Source organism: Anser cygnoides, chromosome 5 (genome assembly GCF_040182565.1).
Source record: "Anser cygnoides isolate HZ-2024a breed goose chromosome 5, Taihu_goose_T2T_genome, whole genome shotgun sequence".
Classification (NCBI taxonomy): domain Eukaryota; kingdom Metazoa; phylum Chordata; class Aves; order Anseriformes; family Anatidae; genus Anser; species Anser cygnoides.
The window spans coordinates 35,082,613-35,107,132 of record NC_089877.1 but is presented as its reverse complement, the minus strand read 5'-3'; the positions used below and the strand labels follow the sequence as shown (position 1 = coordinate 35,107,132).

General features: G+C 41.1%; 1 protein-coding gene across 3 annotated transcripts in view; it reads right to left on the bottom strand.

The window, feature by feature from the left end:
- Positions 1-272: 272 nt before the first annotated feature.
- PTDSS2 (phosphatidylserine synthase 2) overlaps positions 273-24,520 on the bottom strand; it is a 40,717-nt gene continuing 16,469 nt past the window's right edge. For all 3 annotated transcript variants that reach the window (XM_048065169.2, XM_013198367.3, XM_066998757.1), the window contains exons 4-12: positions 19,071-19,138; positions 16,261-16,395; positions 15,212-15,262; positions 13,255-13,368; positions 11,691-11,809; positions 10,843-10,957; positions 8,460-8,605; positions 3,615-3,800; positions 273-2,775 (exon numbers count right to left, since the gene is read on the bottom strand). In XM_048065169.2, the coding sequence (XP_047921126.2) occupies positions 2,631-2,775; positions 3,615-3,800; positions 8,460-8,605; positions 10,843-10,957; positions 11,691-11,809; positions 13,255-13,368; positions 15,212-15,262; positions 16,261-16,395; positions 19,071-19,138 (1,079 nt within the window). In that variant the 3' untranslated portion in view covers positions 273-2,630. The remainder of the gene's footprint in view (positions 2,776-3,614; positions 3,801-8,459; positions 8,606-10,842; positions 10,958-11,690; positions 11,810-13,254; positions 13,369-15,211; positions 15,263-16,260; positions 16,396-19,070; positions 19,139-24,520) is intronic.

The window sequence follows — 24,520 nt, the reverse complement described above, 5'->3', positions numbered from 1 at the left end:
TCAACATGTGTGCACAGCTCACGTCCGCTTTACCGTGCAAAGATCACCCATGTAAACATCCTGCAAGAAGTTTCTGAATTGCAACAGCTGACCAAGGGCTTGTACCATCCATTTTTCTGAAAATCTGGACACGGTGGTTATCTTAAGGCCCAAGACCCGTCACAGACAGCACCGATGCATTTGGTAGTTTTCGTACCAAGGGACATTCAAGCCAAGCCCCCTCAGCCCCATTTTTGAGGTGACGAGCAAGACAAACGAGGAGCACAGGCACGTTGTACCAAAGAACACACCAGCAAACATCACTTTATTACACCGGTTCAGTTACCCAGACTAACCATAAGAGCCATGTAGATGGATGTAGACAAACACAAGTCAGTGTCTTACGTATCAGGTCAAAGCTCCAGAACTGTTACTGGGAAGGGGTACGCTTCACCAGTTGTTTCAGATGTACACGTGTGGCCCTTTGGCGGGGCGGGGAGGAGGGAGGTGCAGTGACAGATCCCTCCCCAGGTGTGCCTGCTACCACCCAGCTCCTGAGACAGCCTCGAGGTGGTCGTAGGGCAGAGATCAGCGGGGCACCACAGCGATAACCAGCACAGACGGAATGGAGATACACTGACCTGAGCCTCGCTCAGCTGGGACTACACAAGCACAACACACTGGTACAAGCTACCAAACAATCAGTGAACAGTTCACAGGACTGGTAGAAAGCTGGAAATTAGAACGACTCGGGGTGGAAAGGCATAGAAATAAATACTCGCTCAACTCAGCACCGTCTGCCCATTTACAAACTTGCCAGCATCGAGTTGCACAGCCATTTATTCTTCACTACCTCAGAGCAGCAAAAGACTAGGATTTAAGAGCAGCCATTGAGTGACTATCCACAGGACGTTGTACGTACTCGAGGAAGAAGATGGATGCTACCTCTTACACTGGTCATCCTCCTCTCTGTCTGCTAAGCGACTGGGGCAGGCCCCAGGGCCCACGAACACTGCTTCATTTGTTGAGCTCTTCTGACGCAACCCATTAATTAACTAATGCTCCATTACTTGAAGAGCGCCCTACTGCTAATTGTCCATTCTTTAGGGGTGGAAAATATTTGGGTCACTCTGTAAACCTAGAGAAATGCAGATTTTGGTTGTTGTTCATGTACAGGACCAAAACTGCTCAGAAATGAGGATGTTTGCTAGCCAGCAGCTCTGCAAGTCTCCTGCCACTTCAAAAGTTTGGGGCTGTGCTCTTTAAATGTTACTGGTGTTGTTTATGTAATTTTCTTCTGGATAAACACTTCCCTGAAAAATATCCTTTAAGAGCCAGATTAGATCATTGTATCTAAAAAGTGATACGGTTACATCAGTGCCTCAGGGGCCAATGCAAAGGCTTAGAGCAGGGTTTACCAAATTGATGCTTAGTTGTAGCACTTACATTTTGGAATAACGACTTGAAAAAATGCAGCCCAGGTTTCTAATTTATTTTCCTAGATGCTGAGTCATGAGCAAAAAAAAAAAAAAAAAAGAGGCTGTTTAGTTTGGCCTGCAAACCTCCACTACGCACTGCTCAGTGAGGAACGATGCGCGTTCTTCCCGCTTGTTCTTTTTGGCAGGGATGGCAGCATGGTAACGGCTATTTTGTGCGTGATTGCAGAGAACACCTTTTCCAGTTGGACTCAGGAGATTGCTCAGCCTGGAGCTACCTCGGGAGGAGAAGGGGGCAGCTCTGAAGGTGGCAGAACAGGACATGCCTTGTACAGCAGACACCAAGAACTAAATCCTCTCGGCAAGCAAAGAGCTGAGAATAAGGCAAATAACTTAAGATGGATGGAGTAACTCCCAGTTTTCTGTTTGTAATAGATTTCACTCCATGAAGCAAATGAAAGGCGGGCTGACCTTTCTTATTTAACCCTCCCTTATATTTAAGAGATGACCAAGATTAAAAAAAAAAAGTCCTTCTGTCTCCCTAGAGCTGTGACATAACATAAAATTATTGTAAGCTATTCCAGGATATCGAAAGTCAGTTTAGAGAAAGGCAATAACCCCTGCATTACAGGGGCTGTAACAGTAGTGTACTGTATCACATTCTGTGCAAGTTACGCAACTTGTTCACAAGCTTCAGCTTATCTATGTTTTATCTCGCTGCACTTCCGTTAATTGGTGGCTGAACACATTACACAATCTGACTCCACACCTCAAGGTATTTTCAAGCAGAAGAAACAAAATTCATTTCCTGTGCCAGTATCTGCACACTCCAAAACAAGTGCTCCTAATGCCCAAATGTCAAAATCGAAATCTCAGTTTACTGGAAATAGGTCAGCTAGATTCCCTTTGGGCTTTGTTTTAAAGCCCCTTGTCTCCAAACCTTGTTTGCTAGGAAGACATACAACACGCTTGGACGAAGATCCCATCTCGTTGCAATGGTGTTGGTTCTGACTTCCCTCTACACAGACTTTCTCTGACTCTGACTAGGTGTACACAAGGAGAAAGGGTGCACATGTCAATGTGACATCTTTTCCCCCAAGAGGACTTTCACACGTTGGAAAACTAACAATGAAACAAGTTAGGTAGGATAAGGTTGAAACTGTCCACCAGGCCAACTTGAGCACAACGAGTTCTTTTTAGCCCTTTGTCTGTTGCTCAAAGTTTCCTTTCCCTTAGTTTGTTCCCATTTTGTTCATCCAGTATTGAAGAATGTCCATCACCATTGCTCAAGCACTTGTCCTTTTCATATTTGTGTTCTTGCTTCTGTCTTCTTATTTCCTTATACCTCAAGGTGATGTCACTAAAAAGAAAAACAAACAGATGTGTATACCAGTGATGCGAATAAATAGTTTCAGTATACAATAAAAACAATAAACCAGTTCTGTTCTGGATGCAAGCACCCTGGGGATAACTTAACCCATCTGAGTATTTCGGCTGGAAATTTCTGAAATTGCTGATGGCATTCATTTGAGATCTGTTTCTTGCTAGTAGTCTGGCTACTTTCACTTCTTTCAGAAGCATAACACAACAGCAAGTTCAACAACAACCTGTTGCACAGGGCCTGCTCCAGAGATCACACTGTAATACTTTCAGCCTTGTACTGCTTCTATTTTTTTTTAAACCTGCACAGAGCAGCATCCAAACCCAAGGGGTTTAAGTTGGCTCACTTGTTGCTAACACTAGGACAGCTTGGACAATTGCAGTGCAGTACTGTTCTTGCAGTGAAGCCGTAAACATCTTTGTCTTGTCTAAATCACAGCACACAAAAACCAGAACACTAACCTTAGTTGCCTTCTACATTCAGCCAGGAAAGCCGCATGAAGTCAGGCACTTAACTGTTCACCTGCTTCTACAGCAACAATAACGCAAGCAGTCCCACAAAGACCACAGCTACCAGAGGCTTGATCCATAAAGAAAACTGCCAGGATCACTCATGGAAAACTCCCTGCTTACTTAATAATTCTTAACAGAGAAACACTGTAGCTCTATCCATCCAAAAGAGCTGTAGTCCCTCTTCAGGAGGCACTGAAGGCTGACGACAGCATACATTTGACATTCAACACGCTGTTGAACAGAAGCCTAGAACAGTCCACCCCTAACATCCAGGCCAGACCTGGACGTAGCACAACCACTTCTCACCGAATGAAGAAACGCCAGGCTGTCCAGGTGAGCACAAGTATAATCCCCAAGATCCAGCACTGGGTAATGTAGAAAGGAAGCGACAGTGTGAGCGTGTAGGGATCGTACTTCACGACAATCAGGAACTCTGTGGCAGTAATAGCAGCAACCAGCCAGGCCTGCTGACCCAACTTCTTATGGAACTTCCTGCAAAACAAATGCAGAGATAAAGCAAAGCCATCACTACCAAACTAAGCATTTGGAGAAATATTTATTCATAAAAAGACAGCCGGGGTAATAATTTCATTTCGGTTTGCACAATTCTGTAAGTCTGGTCTGGATTACACACACACATGCAGGCTGACAGCTTCCACGTTGGTATTAATTTCCTCTCAGAGGCCCTGAAAACACTTCAGAAGTTAAACTCCAACATTGCATGATGCAAGAAGTACCCCTACTTTCAGAGTATTGGTAAATCCAAGTAAAAAAAAAAATTATCCAACCACCTTGAGATTATCTGAGGTTCAGGGTAAGGTATGAAGTAGGAGCACTACTCCTAGATTACTCCTGCAAATACCAAGTCACACTGCCATACCTGTATTTAACCGCTAGATAATTAATTGCATTCTGAAATTTACTCTTCCCAAGTAGGTTTTCAGTGAGCTGTCACTAATGACCTCTAAAGGGATTTTAACAGAAGAAAGCTTAATAACAACAGGGTAAGTCACTGGGAGACACAAGGAAGGTGTTCTACTTCTAGGACAACACAACCTCGAAGCAAAAACATGCTTAATATTTAATCCCCAGGGTTTGTTTTTAAGCAGGAGCAGACAAGCAAATTAGAAACTGCACTGTTCTGTACAAGCCTAGCGAAGGAGTGTACTAATCAATCACAACTGCTAGGAATTAAACTGCAGTACAACCAAAACATCTATTTAGAGGCTCTACTGGCAGAACGAGAGATTGGAGATATACTATCTTTTGGGCCACGTACTCCTGCATGGGAAATACATAAAATACCTACTGACTGTCCTTCAAGAAATGCCAATACCCTCACAGTCAGACTATTACTAGAAACCTAGGTAAGTTGCTTGATCTAAGCAAGCTAGATCCTGCATTTCTTGACCCTGTCTGCTAACGTCATTTCTAGACTTGACATTTTTCCCTTTCACTAACCTGTCAGACTAGATGATTCATATAGCAGATGTAGCTCTGTTTGGGCAGCACAAGACCTTTTCTCTGCCTTGGGCTGCACTGGCATCCTGCCCACCACAGCACCATTGGTACACATGGATTTGCTGCCCAACAGCATAGCCAAGTAGGTGACTTCACACTTGGTAGAATAAAGCTTTGTTCTTCTATCACCCGCCTTCTGAATCTCGGCTGCAGAGGGGCCTTGCCCTCTCACTTATCATAACGTGTTCTGATGTACCTTTTCCTACCAGGCCATTTCTCTTTTGTCCAGCTTACTGTGTTACTCCGCTCCTACCGCAGCGTAAGATGCAGAGTGAAACGCATCCAGGAGGACCTCAGTGTATAGTGACATAATTACCAGGGCAGGACAAAGGAGATGGGGACCAAGTGTTTTAACAACCTTCAGTGGGCTGGGGAGAGAGAAATGGACATGTTAAGATGACATCTGCAGTGCTTCTAAGGCATTGCAGCAACAGGAAATTCTAGTTGGGCCTGTAACTATGGCTTAGACACTAGCTTAGTAAATGCTGCAATATTCACTGGCCACATAAAACCTTGGGGCTGTATTTCCTTCCCAGTTTTGCCACAAAACGGACAAAAGAGAAACCACCTAACAAATCCCTGATTAGGACTGCCCTTGGAGAGGGGCTGCTCAGCTAATGCTTCTCTCTGTGAGGCAGAGAAACAAGCCTGCCACCTCCAGCTGGTATAATGCCCAGCTTGCTCAGGTCAGAACAGACCCCCAGGCATCTCCAGTAGTGCTGGGGAGAGGGAGCTGTGACTGCACGTTTGCTCCCAACTTCTCTTCCCTTCTTTTCATCAGTTGCCAGCAGTTGCATTGAGAGCAGCCTTCCTTCAGCAGGCATTTTGCTGTTGCTCAGACACATCTGCTCCATTGAATCCCCTTGGAGTCTCTGTATCTGGAAAAATATCTAAGCATGGGAAGCAAACAGAGTTTCTCTTCACTCTCCTGTGATGCTTTCCTGAATCTAGGGGAGTCATAGTAAGTCAAGCACACAAAACACACATTTTCTTTAACAAGAGGCCCGACAGCCATATTTGACACCAATGCATAAGTTCAAACTACACAACATTGACCAAATACACTGGAAAAAAATATGATACAGTAAACTGAGTGTGGATTATTGCTGATGCAGATGGGATGAGTGCATTCCACTTTAAAAAATATCCTGCCTAGACCAACTCAAGGTGAAAGGACTTCAGAAACTGCTCCAGGTGATTTACCTGAGATTAACCAGGCAGAAACTAGCCATAACACATGGACAGAGAAAAAAGAAACCTCTCTCACTGTGAACTCAAGCTGTTCAGATGACTGGGTCAGCTTTCTGCTTTGCTGATCCGCGTCCTGATTTGCCATTGTTTTCTTTCACTAGCTTATGAGAGCACACTGACAGAAGAATCAAGGTAACTCCAACAGAGAGCTGCGCAGGCCCTAAGGCTGACAAAGAAGAGAGTTAGTTCTTCTCTCATGAAAGGTTTTAAAGAAAATCCTTTTTTTTTTTTAATTTGATGAATGAGTTTAAAATTCAGGGCCTTAATGCAGACCCCTTGGAAGAGACATGAAGATTAGAAACCAGGAAGGTATGGCAAGGTCAGCTGCTACAGGTCCTCTTACATTGTGGCATTTCTGGTCAGGATCATTTCATTAGCCAGTCCTCAAGAACTCCAGAGGCAGAGCATATCAACTAGAATAGGAGCACAGAATATCTAAGAGTTGGAGAACAACTTCAAGAACCACCTCTCTCTTGGACTATTCCCTTCTAGATACTTTTTTGTCACCATGCTCAGATCAAGTTCCTGCAAGTAGTCCTATGGCTCTCTGCACATACTAAGAATCGTGAATGAGAAAAAAGAGTTTTTGTATTTGATTTGCAATATTTAGTCCAGAAAGTAGAAATGTTAGCTGAAGAGACCTAATCTGTTTATCTCAGACAATCCCATCAATAACAGACATGGCATTGTGCCATGATTCTGACAAGGAAGGTCAGTGGAATACTCCAACATTTGTCCATAAAGTTGTTGAATGAGTTTCCAAAAGGAAAAGGTCAGGAAGGTTTCTTGTGTGGTGTTAGCTGGGAGCCTCCCATACAGCCTCCTCTTCCTCAGCAGCTTCTCCCTACAACACAACAGGAAGAACCCATCAAGGAACTCCACTAAGTTCCTTGGCTCAAAATGATGTGCAATTGAAAATACTCCCAGATACACTAGTAAAATGGGGGCAGATGATCTCTGCTTGGATGACATGAAATGCATGAAGGAATCAAAATCCAGTTGCAAGAATCTTTACAGAGCAGGTATCAGGGAAGACCTGATGCTAGGTTCCACCATTTTTCATGAACAATCTGGTGAGGTCAGGTCTGTGGTGCATCAAGCAGAGCCATGAACCTCAGAAGAAAGGGAGTTAATCACCTTACCCACCAAGAGAAACAGACCAGTAGGTGGTGGTGGCAGTGATGAAGACATGCAGTTCAGGATGAGAGTCTCTGCTTGCTTGATGAATTTCTCCAGCTCATTGAAAGAATGGAAAGAATTAGCAGTGAGGCACTGGTGACTGATGATTCTCATAAATTTCAATGTCATGCCATGTGGTTGAACAGAGGGCAAAGGAATTGGTTTTTTTCTAACCCAAACAAAAAGACCAGAAGATGGGGGAGTGGTGCTAAGGAGAGGAGCTCACCAGTGAGAGGTAGAGACCTCTTCTTACCTTTGAGTTGGAGGCACGTCCCAAACCAGTAGGTCCGACACCAAAGGCAGGGGCAGCCTGCCACTGCTGAATGTCCTGCAATCCGCCTAAGCAATGTGGGTTGGCCCTTCTTCCCAGCTCTAGGAGTCAAAGCCTTGCAATGGAAACTGATCTTCAGAGAATGGTGGAACCCTAAATTCTGAACACAGACACTTTTTGTGTTGGTCAGTGACAGACAATGAGCACCCCTTGAAGCCAGGCGTTGTCTTAGACTTAAAGATGTGGGCTCAGGCAATTTGTGACATTACTACTAAAACTTAAAAAGAAAACGCGATTTTGAGAACAAAGCATTCTCTGATCTTACATGGTCTGCAGAAACAAAAGCAGCAAGGACAAATATGATGCTTAAGTAGGAACAGTCTGAAAGTACATGCACTGTTGCGTATAGGTGCACTTTGCCTTCAGTATACTTTACTGTAGGGTCTGCTGATGTGCAAGAGGGTGCCATGAGAGCTTCAGGGGACCAGGAACCAGTTGGAAGACAGATCAAGAAAAGAAGCACCTTTAAGAAACAGATTTTTTAGTTTGGACCCTGTTGTCCTTAGAAGGTACTACTAAGGACTATAGTTCCTGGCTATCGATCTGAAAATGGAGTTAAGTACTCCCCTGCCCACAAGCCAGTGGCACTCCAGCTAATTTATACGTTACATGCTCGAAAGAGTGATCATTTATTAAAATCTGAGGTTAAAAACAGTGCATATGGAATGCCCTTAACAGCTGTTCTCCATCCAGATGCAGTCAGAATTTTACCTCCAAACCAAAAGAAAACAAAGCAGATGATCTGGGGTTAGATCATTTTGTCCCCAACAAGCTGAGATGGATGCCAACAAGCTGGAGCAAACTGGAGCAAATACAGAATAAAGCAAGTGAAGCTTGACATGGTAATATACACAAGAGGACTGGCTTACGGGTCATCCATGAAGTCGTAGATCTCCCTCATAGCCACACCTCCCACATTAACAAAAAAGACAAGTCGTAACAGGACCAAGTAGTGTTCTGGTGGCATCCAAAGGACAAACTTCAAGTAAAATGTGTTCAGCTCTGCCAATAAAAACTGAGAAAAAGGACATTTTAATTACATTCAGAAGACTTCACTGAATGAAGCCTGGAATCTCCCTGCACCCATGCATGACCCCCCCCTACCCCCACCCAATTATTCACTGACTCCACAATGCCCTATGGTATCACCAAACCCACCATCATCCTCTGCAATAACGACCAAGAACAGGTGGTGGGTTGTTTTGGTTTTGTTTTTTAACATCCCCCCCAGTTGCTGAGTGTGTTGGAAGAGGTTAAAAAAACATGTACACGTTTGTGCATAGCACAGGACACAAAAGAAACCTGGTCAAGCATCGCCCCGGTGTCAAACAAGTTTATCGGGAGTTTGAAGTACCTTCAGAACTACTAATAAATCCTAAAAGCAAAAAGCTTCTCCTTCCAACTTCTCCTTCCAAGTATTATTCCATCGAGGGAACCCAAAATGACAAGAGACAGTAGCAATGAATCCCGGTTGGTGTTTTTACATGCCTTTCCCCCCCACTACCTTTTTTTAAACAGTTGTGCAACCACCACTGCCAAAGCCAACTTAGGAGCACCGGTTACACATTTATAGCAAATGTTCTCAAGCGAGCTGTCCTAAGAAAGCGATTAAGTGAGCAAGTAGACACAAGTTTCTCACTTCAGAAGAAATGATATTAAAAGGCATTAAGTGTTGCTTAATACAGAAGTATATGCCAATACGTGAAGCTGTTTATAAACTGGAAATCAGCTGCAGCTATGTTTTGCTACAAGAAACATTATTATACCAAAATATAGTATAAACTCAATGGAACCTCTCAGCTGCAGAATCTACTCCTGCACCTAAAAATGATTTCTTCAGAGTGCAAAAAAAATTGGGAGTATGCACACAGTAACCATTAAAGCAAACACAAATTTTATTTATACAGGCACATTTACATTAATTCTCCCATCAACTATGGGAACCTCAGCAAGTCCGTTATGCTATGCGAACTGGGCAAGTGTTTTATGTAGCAGAAATCAGGTGATTTGAAGTTCTTTTCAACTGGGTTTGCAAACTGCCTGATGCATCCCTGCTGGCACTGCTTTATGTTGCTTGCTTCGTTACAGACAGCATATTGCTCCTGCAGCACACTCAATCTGCAACGTGACGTTAATGTAAAGCAAGACGGAGGTGGTGGCTTATGAGCTGACTGTCCCACTCAGCAAGCTGGGATAGGGAACTTCAAAGTAAGCCACCACTCAATTTCATATTCCACATATTTCAAGATGATTAAGTATGCTGTGCTAGCAACTGTTACAAGATACACAGACCAGTTATATCCTGTACCATAGCAGAAGCCAGTTAACGCCCATTGTCTTTGGCATCACTGTAAGTACCACAAAGGGTTTTTTGTTATTAAGTTAAATTTGACAGTTACTGAATTGAAATAAACCTGAGTTGCTCAAAACTGCGCCGAGTGACATCCCATGGATACCACAAAGGCCAAAGCCTCCTAATTGAGAAGAAGCAGGAGTGGGGAAGAAGCATTAAAAATGCCGAATTTTTCCTCCATGTCAAAGCCATGTGCTACACCTATGACTGTGAGATGGAAGTTATGAATTCAAGATGATGCATTCCCACAATGCAGCCACTCAGATGGCTAAATCAAGGAGGCAGACTTTCAATGTATTTCAACTGCTGGAGAAACAAACATTTAATTTTGTCTAAATGGGGTGAGTTTGCCTGCACTGGTCAAGCTGGATACCATTAGCACTGTCAAGTACTACATGTTCAGTGAAACATCCAAAAATTAGGATAGCAGAATTATTTAAGTCTGTATAAAAACATTATCCAAGGCAAAACTGCAGGCGTCAGGAGCCATACTGCCCAGAGCTAACATACAGCAGCCTGAGGCTTTGACCACAGTCCTCTCCAGCTGGAATGTGTTATGTATCTGCTTGAGGCAGAGAGAAACAAGCCCCTTCCACCCAAGGCCAATGTTTTTGCTAGCAGCAGTTACTCACTGAATTGTGTGTAGATCACTGTTTAAATCATTCACATTGCCAATCAGTGCTGTTCAGCAAGAAAAAAGTATTTATGTAATGAATCTGTAGACTGTACCAGAGACAAGGAAATCTTTTCTGCAGGATTCAGGAGCGATCTCTTCTGGCCTCAACTAAAGAAACATCACCACGCCAGTGTTTCAGCCTAAGTTACCTTCTGCATAGTCAAGCGTTACAAAACATCAAATCAGATGATAGAGAAAAGACAAGACAGAGATGTTTCCTTACTACAAAGATAATGCCACAAACTGCTAGCCATCTGCGTAAGCTGGATGCTGGCTTCCACTCAAATTTAACCCAGCTATAGGGGGTGAACTGGAAGACAATTCTCTTCATTTTGCCTCTGAAAGGAAAACAGAACACATTGTTATGATTATAAGAAATGGCAGATAAGAGACATCTATCTACATTTCCATTTCAGACATCAATCCACATATGTGAAATGCCTCCATTTACTGCATTAAAAATACTATTTAATGAGATTTAACATTTCAAGCTTTCTCTTAAAGAGAAGCCCGTTACTGGACTATCATTTTAACTTTTAGTAGATTATATCCATTGTAGTAAGCAGTTCCTCAGTTCTGCTTTGCTAAGCAAGGAAACGCTACAGACAAGAATAGTTCCCTACCAGTAGAACACTACAAGGGATTTATTCAATTAAAAGTTTCAGCATCCCAATTACTACGAAGTTTTGATTACTGGGGAACACATTATTTGGAAACAGATCCTTGCTGTGAATGGAAGAGCCTGATCCTGGACTTTGGTTTCCTGCATCTCCAGTTACAATTTCATTATACAGCCTAATTTCCACAAGACACCCTCAGTTCCTAAACATCAGGCAATGCTCATGACAGACAGGTATGTTTTTTAACAATTCTGTGTGCAAGTTAAATAAAATTATCATATACAAGCTTCCATGTTGTGTCAAGTTATTAGATAACTGAGTCATTTAAACACATGTGGATTCTTTAGATCACATTAACAGGATAATCCCATCAGCAAGCAAGGTCTTAAACAGGGTCCCAAACTTTGTGTAGTGCTACTGCTTGCAGAGTTAACTTTCCACGCCAACTTACTTGTATGTAGGAATGTTCCAAAGTCCTTGCCATTTGTATGTTTTCAAAGAAAGCCAAGAGAGAGTCTTCATCCCACAGTAAATTCCTAATCCATTACATAAGATAACATCCATTATCCACTGAAAGGAGAAAGAACAGTGATGCTGGTAAAGAAACCGTAAAGCTTCTGAAAAAAGGAAAATACTATAAATACATTTATGTGCAGACACAGACACAAGGACTGGACATTCCCAGAAGAGTGGTGTATGAACCATCAGGAGAGAGAATCTGAACTGCCCAAGTCTGCTACAGCCAACATCTGTAAAATACTTGTGCTTTAACTCCTCTTTTGCTGTATTCCTTCTGCTGCAGAATAGACCTCTTCCTATTTACTATTCACCTCCACTCTGTTAAGCGATAACTTGAAACACAGCAACATAAGTCTGAACGTGTTCCTAACATGCTGTCTAAACTTCAGACTGCCTCCTAAAGAAAATACTTATCTCCAGGATGTGAAATTAAACTCGTGATTTCTCCTCATGCTCTGCCTTACTCTCTCATTCTAGAGACAGAGCTCTTGAGCTGAGAAAAAAACTGGCTGCCCTCTTCATTTGAGGAAGGAGAGCGCAATGTTCATTTCATTAGAAGTTTTTTGAAGGCGAAATGCCTTTGTTTGATGTCTTTATGCAAACTGCATTTATTTTCATCAACAGAACCACACAGCAAATCATCTCAAGCTTGGGAAAGAACCTGGACTGTACAAGCTGAAATAACATAAGAACCAGAGCTGTGTGCCCTGAATGTAGATAATTTTGATTGCTCCTGTAGCCAATTTACATTTCACAGGAATGTGAAAAACACATAAAAGAAAAAGAAAATGAAGTATGACACTTTAAGCTACAGAGCTTACTTTTTCCATAGAGAAACTAGATAATAGCAGTTAGCCCCTCTGACTTTAAAAAACACACACTAGCAGTGTTTTTAGGACAAGAATGGTTATACACTACAAAGTATAAAAACCATAAAGCTTTTCAGTAAGGCCAAACCTTTATCTTTCCAAGCAGCTTTTTATACACCATAGCAGGACTTCTAAACACAGCAATATTGACTGTTTTCAGAAAACAGTAAAGATAGGTCTACACTGAAGGAAGAGCTGGACATAAATTGCACTGAGCCTGTTTTCTTAACAGACAAGAAAAATCACCACGTGAAACTCTACACACACAGTTTTGCCTCTCTCTTAATTTCAGACTTGATGGTTTGTACCATCATCAAATATTTCAAAATGTTCAGCTAAAGCCTTAGTCTTTCTCTGGCATGGAATGAACCAAAACAAATATTTAACCACATGAAATAAAGTTACCATTCCACAGAGAAGTCTGAAAACCTGCAAAATTATACAAACTGTGACTAACATACAACAAGCTCAATATGGAGAAGTGCCAAAGCTCCTGAGCTGCAGTAGCCATACATACATTTTTGGTCATGCACATCATGCAACGTAGTTTTCACCATTTCCTGCCCCCTCCCTTTAAAATATATACCTCAGTTTAGACACAAACATAATGATTTATGCAGTACATACGTGATCCCACCAACATTCACTGAAGTTTGGAAGCTGGTGTTCCAGACTGTACTCCAGAAATTCAAACATCACACTGATGATCATACACATCCACCAGTCTCGAATCATCAGTGTCTGTAACAAGGGAGAAAAATCTTTCAAATATCCACAACAGTAGTTGTACAACATACTAAAGTCATTACAAAAACAAATATTTGCACACTGTACTGAGCAGTACCAGACATCACTTACACTGATGTCCTTCAGAAATCTAAAGGAAGAACTCCAGAAATACCGTAGAGACACTGGTTAGATTTACAGTTTTACCACGGTGTATGGACAAATTATGTTATTTTCTAATTTCAAAACTTATCACTTAAGGAATATGAGGATTTAGATATGTCTTATCAAGCGTTAGTCTGAAAAGATGATCTAACTGACTCCAGAGTAAATGAGGCCTACAATAATTTCTGATGAATGAGGCACATTCATTTCCAGTATTGCTGTTCTGGTGCTTTGAGAGGTAACTTAAGAATCTGTTACTCAAAACAGGGGGAACAGGAAAACAACAACAAACAAACACCACATGCTCCTCGCTGTTTATGAAGACAACACACCCAACTTCCAGCTTTTTATAGAAAAATATGTTAACTGACAAATAAGAAATATAGCTGCCAGCTTCCTTCTGGCTTAGCAGCAGAGAAATGAACACCTCGTGGGGCATGCTGAGCTCTTCAGATCAGCCTGCAGGCTGACAAGTTGACGTATCATCTCAAGCATTTCTGCAGAAACATTCTCCCAAGTCCTTTTAATCAAAACTAGGCTTCTTCCAGACCAAGACAGATAATAGCTTGAATGAGCAGACAGGCATCTTGAATTATGTCCCAGACAAGTTCTTCAGGAATGTGTTACTACCCCCTTATGTCTTTTAATCATGCTCTGCCTATTTAGGCATTTGTTCTCAGAATGACATTATTTGTACAAATACAGATAGTAATTGAAATGTTATTTTGATATTTAAGCTTTTAATGGAATTCTCTTGGACGAAGAAAATCCAAGTTTCTCCAAATTTACAGTTTTGTAATACTAACAGAACAAGCAATAGACACGTTGATCTGAAGTCAAAGTCTCCCCATGCCTACCATACTCATCTTTTGATTACGAGGGAAAAACAAAAACAAAAAAAAACAACCCACACAGAGCAATACATCTGCACTTCTGAAGATGAAAAACAGCACAGCACTTATAACTTATTTTTAAAGCAGACTGCGCTTTTTCAGCTTATTATTCCTGGTGGTCTGGTAGATTGGAAAAAAAAACCTTACAAAAACAGACAAAAAAGAGAAGGTCTGCAGGACGAAGTAAGGTTAGCAAGTAAGCTTGCACTTCTTTTTTTTTTAAAGTAATATTTAGACCAAAGTGTTCAGTAAAAAATGGACTGAATGTGTTCTGCCAGAGACAAGCACAACCTGAATTTCTTCAACAGTTGGTTACTTTACAGTAAATGTCAACAAGAACTAAAACAGCACCTACCCACTTATGATTGAAATTCCTGATTTGGAAGCCACTGGGAAAAGCCTGTCTTGGAATAATCCTAGCATATCACCATGCATCTGTTTTGGATAACAACAAACTTTTGCTGCCTTTTCTGAATACCGTCTTCTTCCCCACACTCTACATTCAAAGGTCATTCAAAGATTTATCTTGCTACTGAAGTAAAGGATTTTACTTTTGTTTATCTCACCTCAGAATGAATTACAGTGAAGGAAGGAGCTTGTCAATGTAATGTTACTTTGGAAAGAAATTAGATGACTGAACAGGGAAAAAAAGCCTTTCATGTTTTACAAACACAGTCTAGTTCACAGATGACTGCCTAATATAATTGATCATTAAGACTGGCATCACTAAAACAGAAGCAGTCAAGCTATGAAAGAAGAATAGTACTGCAAGAGAAATGTAACAGAAGGCTCATTCTTACTTTCAGGTACCAGCCAAAAAAGTGAGCAGGAACAAATCCATCCAGCTTGTCCTACAAACCAAGAAGAGAGTGTAGGTCACTGTGTACTATAAACAATTACTCAACTTTGAAGCTTACTTTTTTCCAGGAAAAGATGCAGCAATAAATTTCAGTTGTTCCACATTCTAGATGCATTTTAAGAGATTCTTTGTTCTCAAGTACAGCGAACATACAAGAAACCTTTAAAGCAAAGTCAGGGAGCTTAAATGGCAGAAACTGGGATCAGGACTACTGATAAAGTGGAGACTACCTTCTTAATGCAAAATGTCATGTTCTTTGCCTTCCAAGGGGACAGGAGGATGCATTCAAACCAGACATAATAAAGAAAATGCTATTCTTCACCATACCCCAATCTTGCATCTAGGAAAGCTTCTTACCATTCCTGACAACAAAAAAACACGGGCAAAGAGTGGCTCTCCTCCACCTACTGCCAGTGGAGCACTAGGAGAGGAAAGCTATTACTGCTCTCAGTTACTATGCTTCCTGATGCACTGAAGACTTACATGGTAGACCCAAAGAATTTAGTGCTCCACAATTGTGGAGTTTAAAGCAATCACAATTCCACTGCCCTTGAATTTCAAGTCCTCTGGTAGCCAGCAAGAAACAATAACCTGACAGTTTGTGGTATACAGAAAGGTCCAACTTATGGGTTGCTTGCAACATGCAACTTTTGAACTTCGTGCCTCAAGGTGACTGGGATTAGAAGATTCCTTAGGCATGCTAATAAATCCAGACTCTTAGGGGAAACAGGTTTACATCAATAATCTGAGAAACAAGGATTGTCCAAGTTTACCCCCTTTCTTGGGCAGTGTAATTAGGATACAAAGAAGCACATCTCCATCTGCCAGGGAAGTGCAAGGAAGAGAAACAAAGAAGCTAGAATCAGTCATGACCTGCTTCCTGATTTAGCACTCAGAAACACTGATGACTGCGCTTTCAAGTTTTTAATTAAGCAACCGTTACAAAAAAAAAGTCAGACTCACTAGCAAATAACTTTATTTGTTTCTTACCCAGATGTTGTGAAATGGATCTGTTTCATTGCCAGGATCATAAATAAGGCAGTTGCCACCGTAGTCTCTTTCTGGCAAAGGAACACCTAAATTTGGATCGATGTACTTCATAAACTGTCTCCCATCTTGTACAGTCTGCAAAAGGAACACAAAACCCAGGTTTTCCTCTTAGTAAGTGCTAATGGACAGAGAAATACAAAGATAACTTATATGAACAGCCTATCTTCAAAAGGGTGTTTTTTAATGAGTTGCAAAACAATTCTTAAAATACATCTACACCTCAGAGCATCACATAGCACATACACCTGAGTTTCCAGACCTCTAATGCCAAATACTGAAGACAGAAACAACTAAAAAATGAACTTGAGATTTCTTAAAGATAAAAAACAAAAAACAGATCTTTAACTCAGTTTCCTAAGCTACTCCTCTACGTCCCCTCTCCCCTAAAAGCTTAGTACTTGAACTGACACACAATTCATCCTCCTCCTTTCTGACCCTTTTGCCCTTCTTCTCTTCCTGAGGGTAAACAAAAAGCAGTCAGCAAACAAGGAAAGGTTAATTTAATGTCTGCATCTCCTACACTAGTGGCCTCCTGGTTTCCTAGAATGGGAAAGACACAGCTGCAGGAAATGCAGCTCGAACAAAATACAGCACATACGAGCATCAGTAGATGGAACATGCAGATCAAGTGCTCTTTTAGCAGGATTTGTCTTCCACGTGTGCTCAGCTCACTTCAGCTACAGAAAGTTGAGAACTGCACCGAGTTTCATGGCTGAAAAGAATGAGCACTGCCTGTTGAATAAACAGCCATTTCCAATAACATCCCACTAGCAGCACAGGTAATAAACCCTGAAGCAAACTGCAAGGAGAAAAATTACCCAACTATTTGTTATAGAAGGTGACCAAGACCTGAACTAATTTACCGGTCACTCACACAAACGTTTACTGAATGGGCATTTCCCAATGAAATCGATCACTGCTGTGGTCAATGTTTTACAGCAGAAACATCGATGACAGACAGATGAATAAGCTAGCAGATACTAAAAACTGAGGAACGACAAAATTAGTTAATAGCAATAATAAAGTTACAGAATGAAACCAATAAAGTCAGATTAACTATAAGACAAGTTTCAACTATGAGCGAACTTGTATTTACTTTTTAAGTAGTTTAGTCACTAACTGACTCAGCAGAATTTTAACCTTACTTAAACTTGTGCAAAAGTCATAATGTATTTTTAGTAAGGAGCTGGGCACCAGCTAGTGAGAGTCCTTAACAACTAAATGGCTGGTAACACAACATACTGCCAGAGGAAAGCAAAGCAGTTCCAGGCTTTCTTATGAGAATTCAGAACTACAACAGTGCTATCAAATAAAAATGAAACACATTATTCAGTTTGGTTGCAGCTAGTCATGAGAATCATTTACAAGGATGCCTGGAAAAAATAGAGGGTGACATGAAACAAACAGTAAGAACGTAAGAATAAATTGGAACTGAATAAATATTCCTCAGTGGTGAGGAATAAAAAAAAAAAGGCAAGACAGACCTGTTCATGCTTGTGAAAGGGTCAGAACTCCACTCCCTCCAAGCAGGACAGGCAGCCTGAAAGAAACCCTAATGAGACATTAGGGCCCTGCGTAAGGGTTTACACTGAACCCCCAAGTTATGCCAACAGGACAGAAAAAACATCTTGTTCTTTACTGACCTACTGCGGACACATTCCAGCTGCCCACTGACACAACAAGCCAGCCAAAAACCAAACCAAACCAAACAACCCACACCAGACTTCTTCACTCTTAAAGAGAACTTCTTTTGAGAAGACTCCAGGAAGGTCGAAAAGAACAAGAAATGCTGGAGCCAAAGGAAATCTTTGATTAACTGGAAAGGGTTTGATCAATATTAAGAACTTGTTTGCAAAGCAAATGTCCTACTCCAACACAAAGACAGCTGACAGGTTGTGACCCTTCTGAATTCTAGTCCCACTTCTTAAAGCTCTTTGGCCTCTAGAGGCAAAACATTGTATTTTTAAATACGTTCCTCATCATCATCTTATCTAAAATGATCAGTTTAATGCTACTTGATGAGTACACAATGGTACTTCACAACCCTTTTAAGATGCAGAGCACCAAATGCTACTGGGATGTCAGCAGGAAGGTACTGGTTGAAAAAGATCCACTGGCAACTCCAAAACCTAACACCAAAAAGTAGCCAAGGTCTGACAGAGCAGAATGTTTAACTGCCATTGCCCAATATCTCTACATTTGCTTTGGCTTCAAGTTATACTGTCGCCTGAGGAGATGACTACAACAACTGGATTGTGTAACTGAGGAGAGGGTAAGTCTCCTTCAAAGCCTAGAGCTCTTTTTTTTTTTTAAAAAAAAATAAATATTCCAAGGCATTAAACAAGATGAATTCACTCCACAATCTGCAGGGTCTAAGAAACTAACAGTTGATATGCAACTTCAGCAGCAAAATCAAATCCAGCAAAGCAGAGACTAGATGTCAGAAGAACTAACTCCTGGTCATTTGATGTAACCAAGAATATTGACTTTTTTATTAACTCATTTAAGATCACTTCGCTCTGGTGTCTAACGTGGGCTGAGATTAACTGCAGATCAGGAGAGACAACAGGGTGAAATATTTTGAGAATATAATTTTTCTTCAACCTAGAAGTCTCATTAAATAAAACAATCAACACAAGAATGAAGTAGAGCATCTTCTGCAGTCAGTGAGGATCCCAAAAAAACCAACACAAATGATTTTATACCCATGTTAGACATCTATCTACTGAACACCAGTTTAAGGTACTTACCTGGAACAGTATGAAGATGAGGAAGAGTTCATACACAACGCTGACACACAGCCAGAACCTCCAGTAAGCTACAGAAACAGACAAACAGGATGTCAGCAAAAGCTTCAAGAAGAATAGTTGTCAATTATGCATCTGTTGCAACTTAACTAAACATTTCAAGAAGAGATGCTCTCACCAAGATATTATAAAGCTCAGTATTCAAAGTATTTGCTGTCCTTCCTGAGGGGACAGCCAGAAAGGCTCGTTCAACTACTAGAAAGGCTGCTATGCAAATATGCCAGAATTACTCTGGCAATGACCAGGATCAACAAAAATGCTTCAACCTGATGAACTAAATATTTAAGAATTAGAAGGAATATTTGCCACTTACAATGCTTTCTAGCAGTCCTTGGAATGGAGCTGTATCCTTCCTGAACTGACCTTATTTCTTCCTCCACCGTCACATAACCTGATCTGCCCAGCTTTGGTTTTTCCAGCCTATCATGGCTAAGTAGCTTGGCGAACTTCTACCTGTTTATTGCTAAAATGGCTAAAACTAACACCAGCAAGGGGGACACCTCTGCTTTTGTTTGTAAGCCCATCTTCTTCCCTGAAGACAAGGTTTTTTCCTTGAAGGGCAGGAAGCATTTCAAAAATACCAAAGACGTTTTCACTTTTACTAGGAACTCAATACAAAAAAAAAAGTATGAAAGGCTTAGCAGGTGCTAGATGCAAGACCAATGAAATCATCTGATGCTCTCCATAATAAGAAACATCAGGCAAAACTCATCTGTCAGAGCCTACCATCATTTTTCACCCTCACCAGATGTGTGATTTCAGCTCTTCCCAGACTGAAGCAACACCTGAAGCTAAGGGGTACACAAATTAAAGTATTTGTGCACTTTCTGCTCTGTCATTGTCACCTCTGTTCTTCCGTAAGACTCAGTCCCCAAGTAATAGGCTCTCTGACTGTCTTGGATACCAGCTTTGTGGTCCATGGGCTGCATTCATGCTCCTAATTCATCCTACTCCAACCACAGACTGCTTTGGCCTCCATTCCGTACAGTCATTTCTGGGCTCTGGAATCTCATCCAGCTTTCGGTTAACTCCTACAAGGGAGGAAGCAGGTTAATGCAGAGCCAGCATGTGTGCAGACAGAGCACTCCAGCATTTTTTTCCTAATCACATACAAAAATTTATCCAAGGTAGTTCAGCAAAACTTGACTCATTCTAAGTGGATATTTAAATCTCGCAGTAACACTATGTACTAATCACTTCGGAATGATTTTAATAGACTTTCCTTCAGGTGTTTCCTGTTTACACTTACAAAGCCAAGCTCTCCTTCCATGGCTACATGGAGGTGATGGTTACAATTGGGCTGGGGCAAAGAGGAATCAAAACAGTCATCTGTAAGGTTGAGCAGAGACAGCAAGCAATTCCACCTCCATGTTCATGGTTTGCCATGAAATTTAAAAAAAAAAAAGACACACACAAGCATCTTCAGACACAATTTAGGCATTTCTCTCTATTAACGCCAATGGAACTTAGATACGTTAATGCTTCATAGTCAGGACCACGACATAGATAATGCAAGAACTCAACATCAAGTATAGGCTTGCAAACTTGTTTATCAGCTCAGAACCTGAAATCATCTAGCTGTGGTGTTGCAGGACTTTTTATAGGCTTGTTTGCCCCGAAACAAAAATAAATGTCATCGTTGCCCTGTTGAATCATAAGTAGCAAAAAATGAAGAAAAAAACCACATTTTAAAAAGAAGCCTCTTATCTGACAGCCTGCTAAAGACACAATCATTAAAATAGATTGAAATGTGAGAAGGCGTGACCTTTTTTCACCAAAACTGCTGAATTTAACTTAATCAAAATGGCTTACTTTACACTTCGGGGGGGGGGGGGGGGGGGGGGGGGGGGGAAGGAAAGAAAAAAGCAGGTGTGGCCTGGATAACAGAAAGTTTAGGGCTCTGCAACAGATATCACTGGAAATCCCGAAGTTTTAAGATTTTTACTTGAAATTCAAACATAATTATAATTGTTTAATTATGCAATAAGATGAATCCTTTTCTCAGGTGTCAGTTAAAACCATATCTCTAAGCTCTACATCTAAACGTCTTTTAAAGACAAACAGCCCGTTCCAATGCTTAATAACAAAGATGAATCCTTTTCTCAATGTCAGTTAAAAACAAACAAAAACAACTCTAACATATGCTATGAGGTGTTTTATGACTTTTTTTTGTCCCTTGGTCACCTTAAGAGAAGGAAAAGCAGAGTTCAACCTGCCTTCTCCTCAGAAAGGCAGCAACTAGTGCCTCCTGCCCAGCTGTCTTTGCCTAGACATTGTAGAAATGGTTATTTAATACTTCTGTCCCTCCTTCAAGATTTGATTAACTTGCAAATCCATTGGCAAATTTCACTTGGAAGGACTGACTGAGAGTGTGCACCCTCTTGTCTTTTCTAGAATGCTGCTTAGGAAAAACAAACAAAAACGTCCACTGGTCAAAGATGTATTCGGGAGAGACAAACTTCTCCCTACACTGGCACCACTGTACCACGGGAAAATACTTCAGGTTTTACAAGCAAATCTGCAGGATAACTTGAGGGGAAAAAAAAAAAAACAAACAACACACCACCATATTTCTATTTAAAATGTGTTTTGTGTTTGATAACATTTTCTACCCCTTCCTATGACTGCAAGAGTAAACAGCGTGTTCACACCAGAAGTAAGAATTAGCTTTTCACTTACATTTCTACAAAAATTGTTTCCTTTATACATCACCTTCAGACTAGCAGCCTTGGCAATGCTGCTTTTTTCTGACCTACGGAGCCTTGTCTGACAGATTTTATGCTCCTCGCAGCCATAAATGTGGCAGACTAACTCTGAAACCAACGTACACACCGTTCAGATAGCAGAAAAATCTAAACCTGCAGCTGAGCTTTTCTTCTCCTACGTACATAAAGTTCTGGCAACAGGTGATCTGCAGCTGCTGAATACACTCAGCAATGCTCAATAAAGCAAAATAATTAATAAAAGATTAAGATCTGGTTGCAATTTAGTGTGCTTTCTCCCCAGCAGACATAAGCACCCAGGAGGTTTTGAAGACTACTTTCTATCTGTACAAGCACAGCAGAAACAAGATGTTTTCAAAGCTGTACAAAAACATTGTGTTCTCTCTCTTCCTGGACCAGCCTCAGCTATAAAGTTATTTTTGGCATACCCCTATTATTTGTTTTCCTTAAATGCACTGTCACCGTGAACCTCCCTCAAATTAGGATTATCTGCCTGATTAAACAGGCCTCAACTAATCATTTACATACCTGAGAGTTTAGTGATTACTATGCTCAAACACTAAACTGCTGTCATCCTTGGGAGACTTAAGAATATTTAACAAGAGTGCTGCCTGGCCGAGTGCTCAACCGGCCACTTACCCCTAGTTATCATCACAGGTTTGAGTTTAACCTATGCAACCTGAAAGGCTGAGTTTAATAATAATAATAATAATAAAGGTATGTGCCTGAACAAGGCACTTATCTTAGAGCTGTTAAGTGGGTGGCACTTCGTAAGCGCTAATCAGAAGTTGCACAGGACACGAACAGGGAGAAGTGCCTGCTCTGGGCAGCCACATGCCTGCTCAAATTACTTAGCACAAGGTTTTTCATAGCGAGCTCGGGTTCGGGAGCACCATCCCGTGACCTGAGATCAGTGATGTGATGGAGTGACCGAGGGAGCAGCAGAGGGAACGCAAGCCTTCAGAGCAGTCCTATCTCAGTCTACACAGTATTTCATTGCTAAATGTAAGGCTTCAAAAATATTAAGTGGCTAAGTTAAGATATAAAAATAGGAGTTAAAAGCTCAGCTTGTCCAACCCCCTAGATATGGGGTAATTTATTTCACCCAGTCCGTGAAACTATCGCTATCCCAACAGTCCAATGAATTTATGTACAGACAGTAGTGAGCATCCAGATTCCTGAATTGGTAAAGGAGCTGTCAGAAAGGGGCAGATCATGAACTATTCTCTAACAGAAGGATTTCTTCACTGCAGAATTACAAGGCAACCAGCTGCTGCACCTGGTTTTATCAGCAGCCTGTTCTGTCAATGCTTTCTCACCTGGGACAGGTACAGAAGAGATCCAGTTTTTGCCTGCTCATTTTTCTAGCTACTTCAGCCTATGGGAATATCATGGTTTACTCTCCAAACTGCTTATGCCATCAGGAACGATGCATTACATCAAATAACTGTTGACAAGAGTTGTGAATATTAGATGTGTTCTTGGGGCAGTAATAATCATCTCAGAAAGTTACATTAAAATTACAATATGGGCACGTTGTCTTAACAAAGACGATAAAGCATCACTGGACCCTTGCAACATTACATCATTTGTATGCTCAAGGCTCCATAAGGGGAGTTGACAGTAAGAATCAAGAAAATCTTTTAGATGCAAATACTAAGAAGTCGGCATACTGATGACCTATACCCATGACCCATATCCATATCATTTTCGCATGAAATGCATTACACTCTCCGCATTTAGGTGTTCACCCACCAATAAATGGACCTGCAGGCAGAGTTTAAGATTTCACCCCTGTGAAATATTGTTCCTTGGGGATAAGGGCATATTCTCTTTTGCTACATGGCTTGGAAGCTGTTTGCATTTTGTTGAGCGTGCTAGAGGCACTACAAACCAAATGGAGGCTTTGAAGCTAATGGTTTACAGGGAAAAAATGGAAAATTGGATAAAAAGTAGGGAAAGTTAAAAACATCAGTCTTCCCTAAATAACCATACATATTTCTTTGTGTAATAGCCCTATATTTCTGAATTATGGTAAAACAATTGGTATGGGTCCATGTGGCAAATTATTACCTAGAGAAAATGGGTCAGAAAATCAGTAGAAAAAAAATGGTAAAGCTGAACGGGCAATCAACTAAAACTGACATAGCCAGTAATGCTGAAAGGGAAAAAAAAGTCAGTCTGGAAGGCTAAGTGTAGAAATGGCCAAGTCTGGAAATCTTAAACGCTCACATAGTGGCTAAGATCAATTTTGTTAATAACCTTAGTGGAAGGTAGATTAACAACACAAAACACACAAACAGCAGCAGCAGGGAAGGCAGGGACAGCAAGGAGAAAAATCAGATGACCTCAGAGGAGATAACCTCAAAAAAAAGGAGTAATAGAAGAACTCAGAATACAGTTTCACACTTAGGAACCAGTAAGTTTTCATACACGATGTTAGCTCATCAGCAGAGTAACTGAAGGATTAGTGTCACCTGTCAGACTCTGAGCTGCCACTGTAATACAGCCATGAAAAAAGCACAAGTAACATGAAGTCTGCCATCAGGGTGCTCCCAAAGACATATTGTGAAGCTTTAATGCTGTCACGAAAAACATGAGCACTACCAGGTCTGGATAGCCATTTTCCAAGAGGAAAACCCAAAACACACACAGAGGGCTACTAAAATG